Raw genomic sequence first — 20,101 nt, 5'->3', positions numbered from 1 at the left:
GGTGAGGACTCCTTCCCAGGGCTGGGGAAGAGAAGCAATTCCCTGGCCCTCTCTCCCCTGAATCAGCTGAGGGCTGGCTGCCCCCATCTCTAATGATAACTTCTTTGCCTTGTTGCCTCTTAAGTCTGCTGGTTTTTCATCTGCCCATCCACCCCCCTTCGGTGGGTCGCCCTCTGTGCCCCCTGCTGGGTGTCTCATCTCTTCTGCCCTCCGCTCGTTAGGCAGATTTGTTTTTTGTGTGTGTGCAAATCGTGCAGTCTGGGGCTAAACACTGGCAAACGGGAGCTGCGGGTTTTTCCTGACAATGCTGGCAGGAGTGTGCACACTTGTTCCAGCCCCACTAAATTCTCTCTCGCCCAGCAGGGGCCTGAGCAGGGAATTCCCTGCAGAGACATTTCCTGGCCACTTCTGTTATGCCACCCCAGAGAACCTTGAAACCCACAAGCTCACCAACTCAGGCGCTCGTAGAGAGGATGGGCTGGCATTTGTGTTGTAGTAACAATCAGGTCTCCTGGCCCTAGTGTTTCTTCCATTGATGCTTTGGCACAAATTCTCTGCTGGCCAAGGTGGACACCACGCCACTGAACTCCACAGAGTTGTCTCCATTTACATCAGCTCTGAATTTGCCCCAGGCTTAATCACACGTTGGGTGATATAAATGTAGGCTGTCCTGGTTACATGACGCCGACAATGGCTAAAGCATCGCTACTGAAAGCAATCTCCGGTACAGGGGCACAGTAGAGCAATCCGGGATGGTTTTCTTCCTCTGCTGGAGCACCTGGTGCCCCCTCCCTCTAGTTAACCAAACTAGTCACCCCTCTGCCATTTCCTGCATCCTTTTCCCATCTCTTTTTTTCCCCCCCTATTAGGCCATCTGCCTCTTCCTGTAACCCAAGCCTTAAAGATGGGTTCTCCAAGCCTGGGGGGGAGGGGCGTTTTCCTGGCAGGGAAACACCCATAGTCCTGAATCCTACTCTGTTCCTCTCGCTACCTGGTTTGCCAGGGACCTGCTGTCACAGCACACACAAGGTAACATTTTCAAAGTGACAGGGAGTGGGGATCCTGAAGTCCCAACTCAAAAGGGAAATGTGGGGGGGGAGGGGGGGGGTTCATGGTATTGCCCCCCGCCCCCCCCCTTCTGCACTGCTGCCTTTGAGCTGGTCTCCCAGCAGCAGCCATGGACTTCCTGCAGCCAGGGGAGGTTCCTGGAGGTGGGTCTGACCCAGCCCCGGAGCAGCCTGTGCAGGGGAAGAGGAAGTCCTGTTCCTCCCCAGCAGGTCCAGGACTAGCAGCTAGACCCCCTAGCTGGGGTGCCCCCAGCCCTGCCCCTCCCCAGCTCCAGGCCCAGTGCTTGGGAGTTAAAGGGCCCTGGGCTGGCTGTGGGGGGGGGGTGACCACAGCACCCCCCTGACCATGGAGCCCTGGTGGTTGCCCACACACCTGTAAGGCTGTCCTGCCTCCCCAAAGTGACAACCCCCCACCCCCACCCCCATACTGTACCATGCCAGCCTTCACCTCTGCACCGCTGCTGGTGGCAGCACGGGCTTTAGAGCTGGGCTCCCGGCCGGCAGCTGCTGCTCTCTGGCCGCCCAGCTCTGTGAAGTCTGGTCTCTCCTAGAAGAGCCAGATTTCCTGGCAGTGAATTTGGCAGGGCCCCTATGTATGAACAATAGGTTGTATGCTCCCCAAAGTTGCAGCATTTCCCCTGTAAGTACAGAATACATTTTTTGAGTTTGTACATTTATTAATTAGCTTAGAATTAAAATGATTTAGACAATAACTACTTTAAAATGGAATTAAGGTTGAGCGCACATAGCGGCAGTTTAACCTAACCGCAGGGATGTTGTAATTATCCCCAAACCAAGTGTTAGAAACCCAGGAAATTCACAGGTGAGATTAAATTGAAAAGAAGTCCACACATCTTAAGGTATGAAATGCCATTAGGGCACCAAATCTTAAATTTGCCCTCTTTGCACTTCTTGCAGAGTTAAAATCCACTGAAATCTTGTCCATATGCTACATGCAAATAGTTTCTCCCTGTTGTTCTTCATAACTGAAATTCCTCCTTCAGCAGAAGCCTGAACGCTGCCCTGTAGTGATGATTAAAGCAGTTTAGTGTCCCAGATTGGATTAAACTGACATTAAAGCCATTTAATTTTTTCTTTTCAATCTCCCCTCCCCCAGTGTCACGATAGGGCAGAGTTAAGGTGGTTTGAGTGCCCTTATTGCATTGCCATACTCTGACATGTTTGGATTTCTTTTAAGTTTAAATTTAAACTGAATTTCCTTGGTTTATACGCTTGGTTTGGGGCTAATTACCCACATTGTTAGGGTATTTTTTTAATTGTATAGGCACTTTCATATATGCCAGCAATTGTGGCTGTTGCCTGTCTCTTGCTGAGAGACTCTAGACGAAATTAGTTTCTCCATTTGGCGTCAGGATGGTAAGGTTTCCTCGTGCATCCTGATCATCTTCTATAGCTTGAAACAAAGACTTGAAGTTTCCAGCACCAAATCCCTACATAGGGGAAGAAAAGAACATAAGCTGGCCTAAGTACAAGGCAAGTGAATTTGTTAGCTCCGAGGGTCACGGGTAAGACCAAGCAGCAACAAGGAATTTACATTCAGTGGGACTTTCTTCCTTAGGGACACAGGATATTACTGTGTCCCCTGATGGACTAGGAATGGTTCTAAATGTGTTTCTGGCCCTTACAAATGATCAATGTCTCACTCAACCTTTTTGATACCAGGAACCGGCTTGCTGCCTTCCTAAACCGTGTCAGGGAATTTCATACGATTATAGTCATGGTCTGTGACTGCCGAAGAACATCAGCTTTTTAATCAGCAGCCTGGTTAACAACTGAGGTAGCCTGAGCAGGCCACATTCCCGTTAGGTTGTGAGTTCAGTCAACCCAGAGTAACTTCGATTTTTAATGTTCCTTTTGCAAAAAAGGCTTTAGCAGTGTCATCTCTTTAAAAAGGGTGGCAGGTCCCAGGGGAAACCCCACCATGCTCTTGCAGCTGCATTTTGGGTTTGTTGGTCTAAGGAACCAAGTCTTTGCTGCAGCTTTTGCATTTTTCAAGGCTTTACTTTCACTTTTTAAAATCATTGTAGAGAAAAACCCTGTGCGGTCACAGGGACACGCTACAGAGCCAAAACGGGGCCAGGAGCTCACTACTGCTCTTTAGCATAGCTCTGTTTTGTTTTTTTTAAAAGGATGACGAAAAATCATAACATTTTCAGCTAAAATCAACCAGGAAAGAACCTCATAAGCCCCAAACGCCCAACAAACCTGGTGGTTGTGGCGTTGTATGACCTCCAGAAAGACAGTGGGTCGATCCTGAACAGGTTTAGTGAAGATCTGGAGCAGGTATCCTTTCTCATCAAAGTCAACTAAGATTTTCAGTTCCTTGGAAACAAAAATAATAAAGCTGTGACTGTTTGGAGAACTGTTGAGAAGCTGGTGCTAAATTACGCCATCAAGTCCATTTGAATCTCTCAGCAAGATCATGAAATGTTTTTTGTTGCATGATCTGCATCAGAGCTGGTCACACATCAGAATATCTGGAATTCTGTTGCATTAGGAGCTTTTGAGATTATGACTTAAAGACAATAATGTTCTGGGTAAATGCCAGTCTGGGGAGTTATATTGTGTTTATCCAAAATTCCCTCTGCAGTTTCAGATGGGTGCGTAACTCTCCGCTTTCTAGCCTTCCTAAATGATCGTCAAGTCACTGGGTTGTTAAAACAACTGTCGCAATCTCTCCCCAGGACTGGCTGCACTTTAGTGGTGAGTACGAATAATGAGATTTTGGTTTCATGAAAAATTTAGAGGTTTTTACCTTGTTTCGGGGGAGGAGGAAGAAGTGTTTGAGACACTCCATACCTCAGAATAGCCAATACCCTCGTGGTTAGGGCATTCACATGGGATCTAGGAGCCCAGGTTAAAATTCCCGTTCCAAATGGGTTGGGGCTGTCTCCCCATCACTCCTCCTAGACCTTAGAAACCTTCCTGTCAAAACTACCATTGAAACCAATTCATTTTTCTGAACACTTGCAGTTTTGACGAACCAGCGTGTTGCAACAACAACAAAAAAAGTCATAGACAAATTCCTGCCCAGCTCTAGCATGGAGGGGAGAGATCACCTTCTACACAGCTTTCTGGGACCCTCCAAATTGGAAAGAGTTGTTGAGATGAATGCCAGAGATTGCGTCGTTTTGCCTGCATGTGCCTTGAGAACTAGACTGACCTCCAGTTTGTCGATGTTTTCCTTCACCTTGATTTGGGCAGATTTCAGCCTCTCTCGTAGTTGCTGGTAGTAGGTGGACGGAACTACCATAAACTCCATGCCCCGTTGTTTCAAGTTGGTGACCTGTGAGATGAGAGTGAGATCCTGTCAAGTGGTGTGGGTGATTCTTTCGCTCACCCCCTGGCGCAGCCTACTGGCTATAGCAGTTGCTGCCGGATCATGGCTTTGGTTCCGGAAATGCCAGTAACCAGTGTGAGGAGTTCAGAAGCAGATCAAGTGCAGCCCATGCAGCATGGAGAGCCAGAGGGCAGCCAGAGGCACCCCCCAAAGCAGAGCAGTCAATGTGGACCCCTCCCAGGTGAGCACTCACTGAAGCAATAAATAATCACTACATATCTGGCTGTCTGCATGGCTGCTATAACAGAACTTGCCCTTACAGCAGCATTTACATGACATTAAAAAATGAACAGGAAAAGCCACAATGGTTTTACAGGGGACAGGGCTAAAGGGTCACATGAGAAGTCTGCTGAATTCCTGGAAACAGAGAGAAGTCCACTCCTAGAAATGAGATGCTGCTACGGCTCCTCTGTTCTAGCCCATCTGACTTGAGTCCCAGATGGACAGGACAGATGGCATCAGCAATTGGAATGGGGTTGTCCAACAAGATTATGTGTGTACGATTTCTCAGTATCCCAATAACTCGTGTGTGAGTGAGAGAGAGAGAGAGAATTTAGTGCTGGTGAAAAGGGTCAGATTGGCAGGCCTGGAGTTTCTAATCTGCTGTGTGCTGTGCTTGACCTGTGGACACAGGCAGTGGTAACGTGAGTGTCCTTCACAAAGTCCCTTGCCAATTTGCCTCAGTCTTGACCTGGACGTACCACTTTGAAGGGTAAGTCCCCGTGGCCCAGTCCCGTTTTGGCCTCTCTGTTGTGGCTGCTGACAAGGGGACAGTTAGTGTTAAGTGTGGTGGGTTCTTTTTTTGTGACGTGGACACTGGGCTCAGACCCACCAAACTCCTTTCACATCGGGCCGCCGAAGAGATGGGTGTGTCTCTTGTGCTGGTTGGGGTAGGAGAATGCCCAAAAGTCATGCAAAATAATTAGAGAGATGAGGTGGGTGAGGGAATATCTTTTCTTGGACCAACTTCCATTGCAAAAAGAGACAAGCTTCCGAGCTCACACAGAGCTCTTCAGCTCTGGGGAAGGTGCATTGTGCTCAGTGTCACAGATAAATGCAAGGTGGAATGGATTGTTGAGCATAAGGCGTTAACACATCTTGCAAGAGACCATTCCAGGTGATGGGGGTGGTTAACGCATCTGCAGCCCCAGGACAAAGGAGGGTTTGTGGGTTGTTCTGTGACCCACCATTGCTGAAGCCATTAAACAGAAACCTCTTGGACACAGCTCTTAAAATGTTATCGGGCACTCAGCCAGGTTAGTTTTGTGCGTGTGGACTGGCCTGCTTTGCTCACTGCACAGTAGCTCAGAGAAAGTTAAGGGCAATGTAACATACAGCAACTTGATGTTCGTGCAACATACTGGATTTCTTTTAATTGTAACTTATTAACAGCACTAAATTGCCAGACTTACAGCAGTAATAATGTCAGAGGTATTCAGAGCAATGTGCTGGACCCCAGCTCCTCCATAGTATTCAACATATTCCTAGCAAGAGACAAACACACACCCGTAAAGCAGGGATTTTTTGGCTCTGGTTCAATTCTTACGTATTTTCAAAGTTGCTTTTATGCTTAAAAACAAAAGAAGCAAAAGCAGTCACAGCAAATAAGCGGGCTAGACACTGAGTATTAGGACAGCAAACCCAGTCTGAGTGCAAGCAGCTTCCCTATTTGTCTAATGATCCCTCGCACTGTTACAACGGGTCTGTTGAATAAGAAAAGGCTATTTCTACAGTCACTTTTCGGGCCATAACTGCAGATTTTAACCCAGATATAACCAGTGGGACATCGCCACCTAGTGTAATAAGCAGGCACTGATTCACAAGCCCTCCTGAATCCTGCCATCACATACAAGTAGGGGTCTACTTAAATGACGGAGAAACCACACATTTTTCACTGGTTGGTCAGGGCATAAAGAGCAAATTTCACAGATGTGTTCACACAGTTGTATATTCCAGGCCACCCTTACTTCTCCGCTGCTGCTGGCGGCAGCGCTGCCTTCAGTGCTGGGTGCCTGGCTATCACTCTCCGGCTGCCCAACTCTGAAAGCAGCACAGAAATAAGGGTGGCAATACCGTGACCCCCCTACAATTGGCTTTCAATCCCCTTTTGGATCGGGACCCCTAGTTTGAGAAACACTGTGTACTTTTTGTATATTTCTATCCTACACTATAGGGTACTATAGTATACCTTTACCCTATAGGATAAAAGTACACGAAAGACCAGATTTCACGGCCCATGATGCATTTTCCACAGCCACAAATTTGGTAGGGCTTTACATCTAAGCTGCTCAGGGCCAGGACCTACCTATCATTTCTCTGTGAAGTGCCGTGCATAAGCACAGCCCTATGTGGAAATAATCTTGATGTCGAGACCCGAGTTTCATGAGTATTTACCTGAATCTGGGATTTTTTCTTGCCCATTGCAGGCTCGTTTATGGGCATTTTTATGGTCTCTTCGTAGTTGGCGACCACAATGGAACGGAGGGCACTGAACTGCGTGTGCAGTTGTTTATCATCCACAGACCAGAACCGATGGAACAGAAGGTTCTTCTGGTACCTGACCGGGAACAGCAAAGGCAGATTCATTCCCCATTAAGCCAGCTCACAGCTTCTGAGAACTGTGGACTTCAGCAGCACTGGTGAGTTTCTATCAGTAGATTAATAAAGTAAAGAGGAGAGTTTCACCCTCATTTGCCAGGGTTAACTCATGAAACTCCCTTCCGGTTTAACAGGGCATGAGCAGCTGAATGACATTTACCGGACAACACATTCTTACCACCACTCATTCCCCAATGGGCAGTGCATCATCTTCTGGCAGGGCTGACTGAGACCCAACCACTCCAAATAACTTTCATTTACACTCCCTCTGGCTTTCACTGTTGTAACTCTACTGACTTCAGTGACTACATCTGACTGACTCAAGCCCTCTGTCTACAGCACCTGATAATGGTCTTTGCTGGTTAAATAAACTCAGAGTTTATTTTGTTTTAACTCTCAGGAATTTGGGGTGGGGTGGAATTTATGATGGGTCTTTTGGCTACTTTCGGTGTTCTGCTGGGAGTCACTTTTCCTGGGGTTCCTTAGGCGACTGTCTTTCTCTGCCTCATTCTGTCAAAGCCTGTTGGTTCCTTTATGCAATTCAGACCCATAGGGGAGTTTTACTTCATTTACGCCATCATTTACTTGAGAAAATCTTCTGACATAGGCAGCCAGCTCAGAAATTAACCAAAACACCTGACGGCACTAGCCTAAGAGATGGCAGACCCAGGTTCAATTCCCCGCTCCGCCACAGGCTTCCTGCGTGACCTCGGGCAACTCACTTAGGACTTGTCTACACGACACAGTGCAGCAAAGCGAGCCAGCGAGCTGTGATGTGTGAAGCGCCCTGACGTGTTGCATTCTAATCGGCCTGTGTAGATCCTGCCGGCGTGCTGTAACAGGTACCTAGTTCAAGCACTAATGTAGGACTACGCTAACATGAGTTAGGTTCCTTTTAGACCATGTCAGCTGGGTCTACGTGGGGCAGTTAGAGTGCTTTACAAATCACACCTCTCCAGAGCTCTTTGCCAGCGCTGTGTAGACCAGGCCTTTGTCTCCCTGTGCTTTACTTCCCCATCTGTTCCATGGAAATAACAGCACTGCCCTGCCTCACACAGGTGTTGAGGATAAATGCACTAAAGATTGTGAAGCACTTTGAGATCTACTAACAACACCCACGCCATAGGAGGGCTAGGGATTGTTATGTAGACTTCAGATTCGGCAGCATTTAAACTGAGGCAGTGATACTTTTTTCATAACGTGCAGCGCGCAGCCAGGTGGTATGTAATGTAGCGCGGTCTATCCGGAGCCGCGTTTTTAACACCTCCCGCCCCAGCTGTTCTGTGCTCCCGTCACCCTTGTAAAAATTAAACCCAGCTTAGTCAGAGTTAAACAAGTTAGTCTTTCAAAACATAGGGACTTCAGCTGCTGGCATGTAAAGCAGGGTGTTTTTTCTCCTTGTTTCTGCACTAGGGATCCGATCCTGTAGTCTCTCTCTTTGACGGGGACTGTAAACAACACAGTGGCTGAAATATCAGGCCTTAATGACAGGATCCAATCATCCTAAAAACTCAACCCTACCCAAAGCAGGCTACTGCTATACGAGTTCTGACCAAGAGCCAAATTCGGTCCTGGCCATTACCAGGAGAGGAAGTAGGGAAAACTGCCACATTCCTCTTCTGCTGTCCCAATCCTGCCTGCCCAGGGAGGATCCCATGAGGTGGGAATGGAGGACCAGCAGCGGGTATTCACTAGCGTTCCTCTGAAGGAAATCCTTGTGTGCTCCGTAGCAGTGTATGCGGCAGACACGTGGTCGTGACCCAACCACAGCTCTTAATCCCCCAGCACACGGGCTGGCCGAAGCGCCATGTTGGAATACAGCCCTGCTTCCAGGGAAGTGGGGGTGTACGTCCCTAAAGTAACTGAACGCTGTGCAATGTGTCCTGGCAGCAAGACAGCAGCGTTAATAAAATAACAATGTTCAACATCAATCTAAATTACGGAACAGTGTTGTCAATAGAGAGAATCCCTCCAGCGGCTCTATTTTGAATGGTTTTTCTAATTGCTACAGTTCTCACCATTCTGCCACAGGGACCATCTGAAGATCTGGCTGGTTCCCCACCACGTGGTCAATGAAACTCAGCTCGCCACGGGGTCTGGGAAAGAAACACCGGGTCAGATTTCATCCAAAAGCAGCTGGCACTGATGCAGAAGGTGAGACAGCTCTTAAAATACCCCCAGTGCCATCAAATGATGGAGTTGGGATTGGTCCTGCTTTGAGCAGGGGTCAGACCAAATGCCCTCCTGAGGTCCCTGCCAACCTATGACAACAGGTGCCAGTCAGAAGGAACTGAGGTCCCCTATGAGAGACGCTCATCTGCTCCTAACACACCACTCTCTCTCTCCGTGCCAAAGAGAGAAAACCCAACGAAGGCTGTGTCTGCACTACCACTTCTGTCGGTATGTCTCATGGCGCTCAGGGGGTGTATGAAAAAACATCCCGCCCCCGAGCGACACAAGTTACACCATCAGAGGCGCTGGTGTGGACAGCGCTATGCTGGCAGGAGAGCATCTCCTGCTGAGATAATTAAACCACCCGCATTGAGCGGTGGAAGCTATGTTGATGGGAGAGCGCTCTCCCAGCCGCAGAGTGGCTACACGCGAGATCTGGCAGCAGCACAGCTGCATCGGTACGGCTGTGCCGCTGTAAGCTCTCTAGTGTAGACGTGGCTAAAACTCTCCGGGGGAAATTCCCTCCTGGCCCTACACATGGGGTTCAGCTGAGCCCTGTGGGTATGAGCAGCACAGCCTGCAGCGTCAGTTACTGCCCTGTGGATGCGTCCCTGCTGGCTGGTGGTTCACACGTGCCATCAGGCCACCCCCCACGGCTGGGCTTTGGGGGAAGGGTCCAGCAGCCACACAGGGGTCTACATTTTGCATCTCTTCCCCGTCTCGCCGATGAGCCGAACCGAATCCAGACACCCTGCACGTTTGCCTGGGGGGCTGAGATCCAAAGCCAGGTGTGAATGGTGAGGGTCAGGCCTGTCATGCACAGCTTGTACACGATAGGCTGCAGGGCTGCTACTAGCAGGTCAGGGTCAGGGACCAGATTTAGCCTGGCTACAGAGCCTCCTTCTCAGAGAGAGACACCAGAGATGCGTCATCCAGAAGATCCTTTAATGTACTGCCCAGAATGGCTGTTGTGAGCTTAAAGCCCGTTGCATGTGGCGCCATCTAGTGACTGAACCATCGGACAGAGTTTTACATTCCATCACGAGGCCCATCTAAAGTTTAGACCAGCGGTTCTCAACCTTTTTTTCCCCCGAGTACCACTCGGGAAAAAAAGTGAGGGGGACTTTCGGCGGTGGTGGGGTTTCATGGCGGCGGTGGGGGGGGGACTTTCGGCGGCAGCAGGGTTACATGGGGGGAACAATGCCCTCCGCCGTTTGCCCCTTTTCGGCGGCAGGGTTTCACGGGGGTGGGTGGGTGAGGGGGACTTTTGGCGGCGGCGGGGTTTCGCAGCGGTGTGGGGGGGGAATTTCGGCGGTGGATTCGGCGGTGCGGTATGGCTCGCGTACCACCCAGCCTTCTTTGAAGTACCACCAATGGTACGCGTACCACCGGTTGAGAACCACTGGTTTAGACCAAGTTTCACTTTGAGATTTCAGGTGCCTCTGAGCCTGAAACTCCAAGTATAACCGGGAGGCGACAGACCACACAGAGGTAAAACAAGACTTTTGCAAGAGCCCATGCAAAGCGCAAGGTCCGAGTTCAGCACAGGTCTAGAGAGGGCTTGCATCTATTGCACATGGACAGCCCAGCCTCCGCACCTTTCACCAGACCACACGGACGGCAAAGCACTATTATCTGTGGGCCTGACCCTGCATTCCTTACTTGGTGAAGCCAGTCAGAGTTTTGTATGAGTAAGAACTGCTTGATCAGGCCCTGTACAATGGACTTACAGCTTTGGTAACAGCGGGTCCTTGAAGAGAGGAGGCTCAAAGCCAGGTAAGAAGAGGCCTTTGTAGTCGAGATTTTCTATTAACGTGTGCGTTGTGTCTCCGTACTGGGAGGGGAGAAAATGGGTAACATTGCAAATATTGTTCCTCTCGGACGATTTGAAGACAATCCAATAACCGTTCAATAGACACCTGGACTTTTGCCTGCTTCAAAAACAAAACTTGCACCGTGCTGTGGGTTCTGAAGTGGTCCAACAAGTCTCTTTCCCTCCCACCTCCCCACTGCCAGGTGCTCGTAGCACCAGTATACGGGAGAGAGGCCATTCAGCTGCTATTTCTGGCCAGGATGGGAAATGCGAGGGCTGGAAATCTGCCAAGGCAGCCTTGTCTCCGATTTGCAGAGCCAAGAAGTTCAGCGTTCAAAGGAGTGTCCAAGCTATTGGATTCTTATCAAACCCAACTGGACTTTGGAACTCTTTCAGGTTCACCAAGCATGACCACTGGCTCAGTGCAGGGTCCTGCCAGGGGCTGAAGCCTCTGATGCCCAAGTGCTTGCCCATGTCTGTTGCGTTCAGGAGCAAGGGTCCAATTTTGACTCCCCTACATGTGATAGAGGATGTGGTACTGGGTGTGGGGTTTTAGGGTGGTCAGAAACTCTCTGCTGAACTCCAGGTGCTGGCTGCAGGGACTGCAGATGTTGGCTAAATGTTCACTGTGCCGGTTCCAAAGAAGTGGCTGCATATTTTGAAATGTCCCATGTGTCACTAGGTTCCTGTGGTGGATGTGTGCCAGCTGGAAGAGACAGGCCCATATCAGATGCCAACTAGATGGGCCTCCACTGATCTGTGGCTGGTAAACTCAGCTTAGCCTGCACTTTGCCTCAAGTTGGTCATATGTTCAGCCAAGTGAGGGAGACAGATCCTCTGCCGAAAGGGGGCAGGCAAAGGGGCATTTATGCCATTTCCAGGATTCTGGACTGCTCCAGGGGCTGGCACAGCTTCACCATACACTAAAGCAGCCCCAGGGTCTGCTCTAACTTACAGCGGCTACCTGTAGCCATCACTGGGCTGCTGTAAAGACCACAGTAGCCACTCAATCTGAGCCACCATAGGGGGATTGATGTGAGCCTGGGATTACAGCCTGGGTCAGCACTCCAGCATTTGATGGAAAGTGCCCATGCAGCTGATCTATTTCCCTACCCACTTGTGAGTGTGATTAGCGAGGGGGCGGGCCCCCCTGCAGCCCAGGACGTTACAGTTGATAGAACAGAGACGACTCTTCCCCCATGCTTACCGTCTGGATGACTGCAAATTTCACTCTCCCGTATTTGTCTTCCTCTACCCAGGGCTCTTTCACTACCACTGCCCCACGCTCCTTAGCTTTCTGTGAAAGAGAACAGAAGACTAAGAATCGCCGTGCTAGAGCAGACTGCTCCAGCCTGCTCATCTGTCTCCAGTACCGGCCAGTGCTGGATGCTGTAGGAGAAGACCTACAGCATCAAATGCTACAATATTCCTGGGGCCGATGCACAAACCAGAAAGACCCCAGAGTGACTGTCCAATCCCCTGGGGCCGTTGCAGGGCTGGGAGTTAGGAAAAAAATGTCTTTTACAGTAAATGAGGTAAATGTCACATGGAGCCATTGAGATGCAGCAAACACGGCACCTCCCACTGCTGTCTCACTGGTGTCACTTTTCAGAGCAGAACTGCACCTCTGAACCCTTTGAGGCAAGTTCGCGTCCCAGTAGATGGAAGTTATGGTGCACCCTGGTTTGTGTGTCCCCACTGGCAACATTTGCTTCAGTCCAGGAGAGCTGCAATTTTGCATATGGGCAGGAGACAACATGGACATGGCGTATTTAACCCTGTGAGCTGGGGAGCTGTGAAATTGTACTGGCTTGGCCGCTCCTGTGCTTGGTCCTGCCTCAGCGCAGGCGAAGGGCTAGATGACTGCTTGAGGGCCCTGCCAGTCCTACCTTTTTATGATGTTTTGATTCTATCATTTACCTGCACAATGAAGTCACAATCCTCTACTTCAAACGCTATGTCTTTTACGCCATCGCCATGCTTCACCAAGTGCTCACCCATTTCTGTGCAAAGAGAAAGACAACGAGCGTGTGTGTGTGTGTGTGGTTCATTTGCAGTGCTCCACAGCCGAGGCATGCACACACACAAAGCTCCTTGACAAGGAGTGAGGGGCTGGGCTGGGCTGCTTGCCCTGCTCCCACGAGTGGCTCGCAGGAGGGGGAAGACTGGCTGGGCAGCAGCGGGAACACACGCTTTGCCTTGCATAATGGCTCCTTCCTGCTGATGAGAAACGGTTTTCGAAGTTTCCCATGTAGTTGGTATTTGTGAGAATGACACACACACAAAGGGAGTGAACGCCTAGTGGCCTGGCATGGGTTGGGCTTGAGAGTAAGTAAAAAAAGTCAACTGGATTTGTGAAAGGGCAAAATTCTGTCCCAATTCACAGCCCCTGGGCCATTCTGTGAGCTTGAATTGTCACTTAAAAGCCTGTTCAGAGCTGGCTTACGTTATTGGCTACAGGTCATACTGTAGCCTTCCTAAATCAGGGGAGGCAAAGAATGCCCACTCTAAGGAGCCTTCACTAGTACCCCAGGGCCTGAGAAGAGACCATGCTTAGTCAGGGCAGGATTTCCAGCCACACAAGTTAGAACAAGCTAACGCCTAAGAGCTGCTCCAAATGCAGCTGCTGCTGGGGCTTGGTGGGTGGGTTCTTTAGGTGCTAGTGAACAGGGATTTGTAGACGGGGGTAGGAGGAAATGGCTCCTGCCCCCTTTTTACTTTCCATGCACCACCCCCGCAGGACAGTCTGCTAAATGGCCCTGACAGCAGGGCAGGAAAGACGGGGGAGCTGTAGTCTCCGTAGTCAGCAGTGTTTCTGGCCTGTGCAGATTACACTCCCGGAGGTCAGCTGCCTCTGGTCCTGTGTCATCCCTGATGCTCATTTTCATTTACCTTCATTTGCAGGGTTGAGAGCAGATGAGAGGACAAATATGATCTGAGAATTAAGCAGAATATTATATGTTATTTACTGTTCGATAAGGTCAGTGGGAATTCTGGGCAGAGGAGGGGTGGCAGGATCGGACCCTACTAGGTAAACTGAAGACATGTATGTGTTTTTATTTGCTTATGCCAATGAATGCTTTTATGCCATATTCATCCAGCACTAAGTAAAAAAAAAAAAAAAAAAAAAGGTCCCAGCCTGGTTTACGTTGCTCTTTTACAGTCCTGCAGCCCTGACTCAAGCAAAACTCCCATTGAAGTCAACAGAAGTTTTGCCTGAGGAGAGGCCAGGAAAGGATGCAGGCCTGGCCTCAGAGAAATTGGAGATTAGAAAGTCCCTTTTTGTTCTCCCTTTGTTTTGGGCTAGCAATCAGAAAATGTCAGCCGGTGGAGCGGAACCTGAGCTCTGGGACTCAGTTCCAGCAGAGGAAGCAGATGTAATGAGGCATTGCCTCTCAGGAGATCCCCATGCTAATGCGCTATTCAAAATGGCTTCCAGGGATCTGATTAAGCTTATTTTAATGCCAAAATGTGACAAGCCGGAATTGAGATGTGACCAGGCCAGCTTTGCCCCAAACGAAAAGACCCACCATACCACGAAAATTAACCTGGATGCTCACCCACTCAGCTGGCCCTGTGACGCTACTGGGAAAACTGAGGCACAGAGATTACATCACTTGGCAAATCCACAGGGTGGCTGTGTCAAAGCCAGGATTGGAGTTCCTGGTTCCTAGTTGGGGGCTAGGACCACTAGCCCTCATCTCATCCCTCCCCTGATTTAACTGACTGAAAACAACACTTTATCATTAGCTGAGCTGTTAGCAGAGTAGTGACAATATTCTTTATACAGCGTCTTACAGTGTTCTCCAGCAATCTTACCTTATTCTGCTTTATTACATGAGACACCACGTCTCTGCTGCCAGTTTCCAGGCCCTTATAGGCCATTTCTTCGAAACCCATTTTGTTACAATAAAACGAGGCAGCCTTTGAAACACATGAAAACACGTTAGGGTTAAAGAAAGGGAATGTTTTCCCCTAGCACTCGTTTCCATACCACCACTCCCCAAAGCGCAGACAGCTTTTCAGCCTCACCTACTGCTGCCGGTGTACAATGTGCGTAATTCAAGATGTCATGTGATAAAACCTCCAGGAACGCGACCAACCAAAATTGGCAACTCCCCTCACCCTACGGGCCTCTAAGGTTGCACAAGCACACCCTGGTTTGTGCATCTGAAGGGGATAACTAGGCACCGTGTGTGTAATTGACAGACCCCACCGGCTCTTTCACAGGTTCCAATCAAATGTGTCCACACTCTGCCAAGCTCCACCATGCTAGACCCAGCTCCGGTCACCCTGTTGATTGACAGGCCCTGTATGAGGCTGTCAACGCATCAGGCTGCCCCCTAGTGGTCAGGCCTCCCATGAGATACTGTGATGGCACGTCACCGGATACAGAGGCTGATGGGTGACGTAGCTCTATGACCATTAACATGACCTGATGTGGCAGAGGGTGGCTCTGAGGTCAAAGTGAACCAGTCCAGTGGGGCACACACCAGGCGCAGCAGACGAGGTGGCGGCAGCCGTGTCATGCTCAGCACAGCTCGCCTGGGCCAGCTGCCACCTCCGGTTACACACACGTGAGGAGGGTGGGACAAGGGGGATCATGGGGCACAGCTGTGGGTGTGACTGGGGCAGGGGTGCGCAGCAGCTGGTTATGTTCACAACTGTTCCTTCAAACTGCAGAGTGGGAGTAAGGCTAGTGCTGAGCCCCAGGGAGGCAGGCACCAGCCAACTCACGAGATGCTGAGCAGCACCAGGGGGTGCTGAGTAACCCCCTGAATAGCTTTGGGGGATGCTCCGTCTGCACCCCCTACTTATCTGATACACACCTGCAATACCCTCATGCACACACACACACACACACGCACTTGCACACACAGACTGGTGAGGGTCTGATGTCCCAGTCTGCCAAAGCCCCATTGTGTGTGTACATTTAGAGATCTCTTTGCAAATGTAGTCCTTCCAGTGTAGCAGAAGGCAAGGGCACAACCTGGTCCCTGATAAACAGGGATTCAGTCCGGCTCAGCTTCCCACTCCCCTTGCACAGATGCTCAGGAAAGAGCTGTAACAGTGCCTGCCTGGGAGACCGAGGCCGAATCTTCCATATGTAGGGATCACAGGTCTCAGCTGAACCCCAAGCTGGGAAGTTTTGGATTTTTTTTTTGCTTGTGTTAACTTGTTCGTTTTTCTTGGTATAAACCATCTCCCCTGAGGGAAGGACCCTGCTTGATGGTGACTGTGGTTTTCTGCTGAGTCTTTCCAACAGTTTGCAATGATTCACTGCACTTTTAATACTTTTCTGCACCTGCTACATGAGCTTAATCACTTTGCTGGAAGAGAAAAGAATCAATCGCAAACTGCAAACCCTGCAGAAAATGATATGGGGAAGCCATGATGAAGGTCTTACAAAGTTTAAGTGCAAAAGAAAAGGGGCCATGACATTTTAAAAAGGAAATAACTTATTTTGAAAGGAATATTTTCTCCTGTAACCCAACCCAACCCCAAACCCAAAGACTGCAACATCAGGCTAATGCAGGAGAATTAGAAAGAGAAATTGATTAGTAGTTGAGTATAAATGGGAGTGAAATTGACAATTCCTTTCCCAAACTGAAGGTAAGCGCAAAAGTGAATACACTGAATGATGAAATGTAAGTGAACATTTTAATATTGTTTCCATTAATCTAAGATGTCATTGAGAAAAAGAATCAGGTTTTTAAAATAGAGGGATTTTAACTTGCCAGCATCCTTTCAACATGGAATGATATATCTGCTGGTCCAATCAGCTAAGACTGATATCTTATCATTTTGCAAACAAAACTGCTCCATACTACCTCCATCTAAATGAGTCACAAAGGCCTGGAGATGGGGAGATGGGCAGGGAAGCAGCAAGAATGTTTTTTTCCAATTAAACATCTGCTGCTGCAAATCTCTTCTGTGGTTTCATACTTTCATTTATTTTGCATTTTCTGAATGTCCACTAATTTAGGAAGACAAATATTTAAATGCATGTGCACACTAATCCACCCTTCGGTGGCCTGTCTACAGTGTAAACAGACCCCTTGCTGTTTCATAATGACAGTCCAAAGACCATTCTTGAAAAACATTCCACTGAGCAAAAGTGCTGAAATACCTCCATCTGTGCAAGATCACCAAAGCCAGCCACTGGCGGAATTTTAATTGAATGCAGATCTCCAGGACCATCCAGATATCACATGGCAGAACCTCCCCTCCTGATAACCAATCCCACATACAGATTACAGTATACCCCTGTTCTTCAAACAATGTTTGATAGTGTACAAGAATGATCCAACCCCCCCTACCCTCACAAGCATAGGCACACAAGGGACTTTTCTCTACATACCTGCTTAGCATTGCCAACCCAGAATGTGAGAGAGTGGAAGTGGAGAAATCTGCCTCCCTCAGGCTAAATGAAATGAAGAAGAATGAATATGAATCTACGGGTTTTTGGGTCTCACTTTAATGCCATATTCATGCAACACTTTCAGGCTGACACTGCCTCTATTTTCGCAAGAAGCAATGGGTGCGCCTAACTCATCCTTCGATCGGTTTAGTTAGAGAAATGTAGTGTGATTGCACATTGATCATTTTAAATCATAAAGCCAGGGAAAGCACAAATCTGAGACTAGGATTTTATAAAACAGACACCCAAGCTATCTGAAACGGACCAGTTTTGCAGGACTGAAAAGAATTTGAGGCATTCCCACCTCACAGGTCTTCTGAGAGTCCCTATATAGCCCCGATGTTCACTAGGCACTGACCCCAGAACCATGGACTTTGGAAAGGCCTGGGGTTTTTAGACATTTCAAGCAAAACAAATAATTTTTCTTCTAAACAGTCAACCGTAATTTGTCTAAAAATAAAGACAAAAAACAAACCCAAATCTTTAAAACCAAAAGCTTATTTTATAATGCCTGGATGGCAGTCATCAGTGTACCTATGGCCTGGTTGGATCAAATCACAGCACCCTATGAGCATGCTCCAGAGGAAAAATACCAAGCATGGATGAGGGAAGTGCTAGTAAAATATTCACAAGCCAGGAAGGAGGAAGGCTGGAAAAAAATTACATGAGTAATTTGCAGTGGAGTACTTTCCCTTATGATTCTGGAAAATGGTATTTTGGGATCTCCTTTATATTGAAGAACACACAGCAGTCAAGCCATTCGATCAGACCTTTGTCACTGCTGGACACAAGGATCTGATTCTGTCCTCAGATCCTTATAAATCAGGGGTCCCTCCACGTAAGTCAATTAAGTCACATGTAAGTGAGAATAGAAGGCAATGGGGTCACATTTTGCTCTCAGTTACGCTGACTGTAATGGGGCTGGGTCGTAGAGAATAATGGAAAATAGAATTTATACTGTTCAAACTACCTGCACGTTGTTTGGCTCCAATATGACTCTGTTCATTTTGTTATGTTAAAGACTAATTCTCATCGAGGAAAGCTCTTACCCCATTGAAAATGCGGGTCCTAATCACATTTGGCGAGTTTAGCAAACTTATGGGAGTATTCCACAACATTATTTGGTCAAACACTATTTTAACACACAGGTTTTCTTCCTTGCCTATGATTTGACATCTACTGTCTTCCGTCTTTTTATCACTGTTAATTATTTGTGCATGTACTTTACATAAAAGATCATATATAAAGTAAATCTGTGTTGTATGATATAGTATTTAGCAACTAAACATAATTCTGCTGGCTATGTATCAGTGTTTTTAAAAAATGCTTTAAGTTTGAAAAAAGTTTTGAAAATATATTTAGAGTCGTTACCGAGAAATAATACAATAAATCATGCTTATGTTTAGACTTGGAAGAGTTAGGTTTTAATTGTTAAATGTCAGTGATCTTACATTTCTCCTTCCTCCCACCCCAAAAAAGTGAGGAAAAAGGATCAGCATAATTAACTGCAATTTACAGAGGGTGAAAACTATAAATACAAGCTGTGTTTCAGCACTATAATAGTGCAACCCCTTTTTGCTTTTAATGCTACCTGGCAATCCATTAATAAGAAATTAACATCATCAGTGTTGCATAAGAGTACCAGTCTTTCACTGGAGGAAATATAAACCCATTCCATGCAATTTTATTCTTACCTTTTCTCCTTTGTCTGTGTAAGTTGTCTAAAGAGAGAGAGAATTAAAAAAACAAAGCAATACATTCACATTTCAAAAATGTACATTAATTACCAGGAAACCCTAATCCATCAGGTCAGTTTTTAGAGAACAAGTTTTCTGAACTGATTTAAACATACAAATTAAAAAGCCCAGCTTTTCAAAGAATAAACAGTACTGTGAGTAGCTGTTCAGAAAGAAATCTGTACAAGCACAGTGGGAGATTTACGCATTTTACCCCATAGCATCTTAGCAGCAAATTTAAAAAAATAAAAATGTCTAAACCTCACCATTTTTGTAACCTGATTGAATGTGACCACACCGAAAGAAAGTCAGATACTCTCCATGCATTTAATATAGCAATGGGAGGAGAGAAATCCCCTCCTCTGACTCCACCTTCTCTAGATTGTAAACTAAATGATTTACTGGTTTGAATTGTAAATCATTCTGCCCATTGGGTAGGTAAGACATGATAAAACTGAGCTCTAGAGGGGACAATATTTGGGGATCATATTTATAGTGAAAGCAAGAATAGAGACTGTTTACAAAATCTGAGCCTAGAACCCTGGGGACTTTGGCTGCAGTGTATCTGTGAGTCAGATCAATAGTTTTCAACATTTCCAGACTATTGTAACCCTTTCAGGAGTCTGATGTCTTGTGTATCCCAAGTTTCACCTAATTTAAAAACTACCCATTTATAAAAATCAGATATAAAACCACAAAAGTGTCACAGCACACTATTGCTGAAAAATTGCTTACTTTCTCATTTTGTTTGCATGAAATTTTAGTTTGTACTGACTTTCCTAGTTTATGTAGCCTATTTAAATGTAGGCAAATATGTAGATGAGTTGATGTACCCCCTGGAAGACCTCTGAGTACCCCTAGGGATACACCTACCCCTGGCTGAGAACCACTGAGTCAGATTATCTAAGTAAAACCTAAAACAAGGAGCCAGAG

The 20,101-nt window shown here is 47.6% G+C and overlaps 1 protein-coding gene across 1 annotated transcript; it reads right to left on the bottom strand.

Moving 5' to 3' along the window:
- Nucleotides 1–1,713: 1,713 nt before the first annotated feature.
- On the bottom strand, nucleotides 1,714–19,504 carry HPD (4-hydroxyphenylpyruvate dioxygenase). Its single transcript, XM_067539592.1, has 14 exons — nucleotides 19,435–19,504; nucleotides 19,127–19,153; nucleotides 17,373–17,435; nucleotides 14,831–14,935; nucleotides 13,904–13,946; nucleotides 12,932–13,014; nucleotides 12,219–12,308; nucleotides 10,929–11,032; nucleotides 9,045–9,122; nucleotides 6,823–6,985; nucleotides 5,841–5,912; nucleotides 4,252–4,374; nucleotides 3,294–3,410; nucleotides 1,714–2,518 (listed from the first exon to the last, which is right to left on the bottom strand). The coding sequence occupies exons 1-14, from the start codon at nucleotides 19,435–19,437 to the stop codon at nucleotides 2,408–2,410; spliced, it is 1,182 nt and encodes a 393-aa protein (XP_067395693.1). The 5' UTR covers nucleotides 19,438–19,504; the 3' UTR covers nucleotides 1,714–2,407.
- Nucleotides 19,505–20,101: the final 597 nt, after the last annotated feature.

The sequence above is a fragment of the Emydura macquarii genome, unplaced genomic scaffold (assembly GCF_026122565.2).
Source record: "Emydura macquarii macquarii isolate MOO-44397 ecotype Brisbane River unplaced genomic scaffold, CSIRO-AGI_Emac_v2 contig_554, whole genome shotgun sequence".
Lineage (NCBI taxonomy): Eukaryota > Metazoa > Chordata > Testudines > Chelidae > Emydura > Emydura macquarii.
This window is presented reverse-complemented; position numbering and strand designations above follow the sequence as displayed.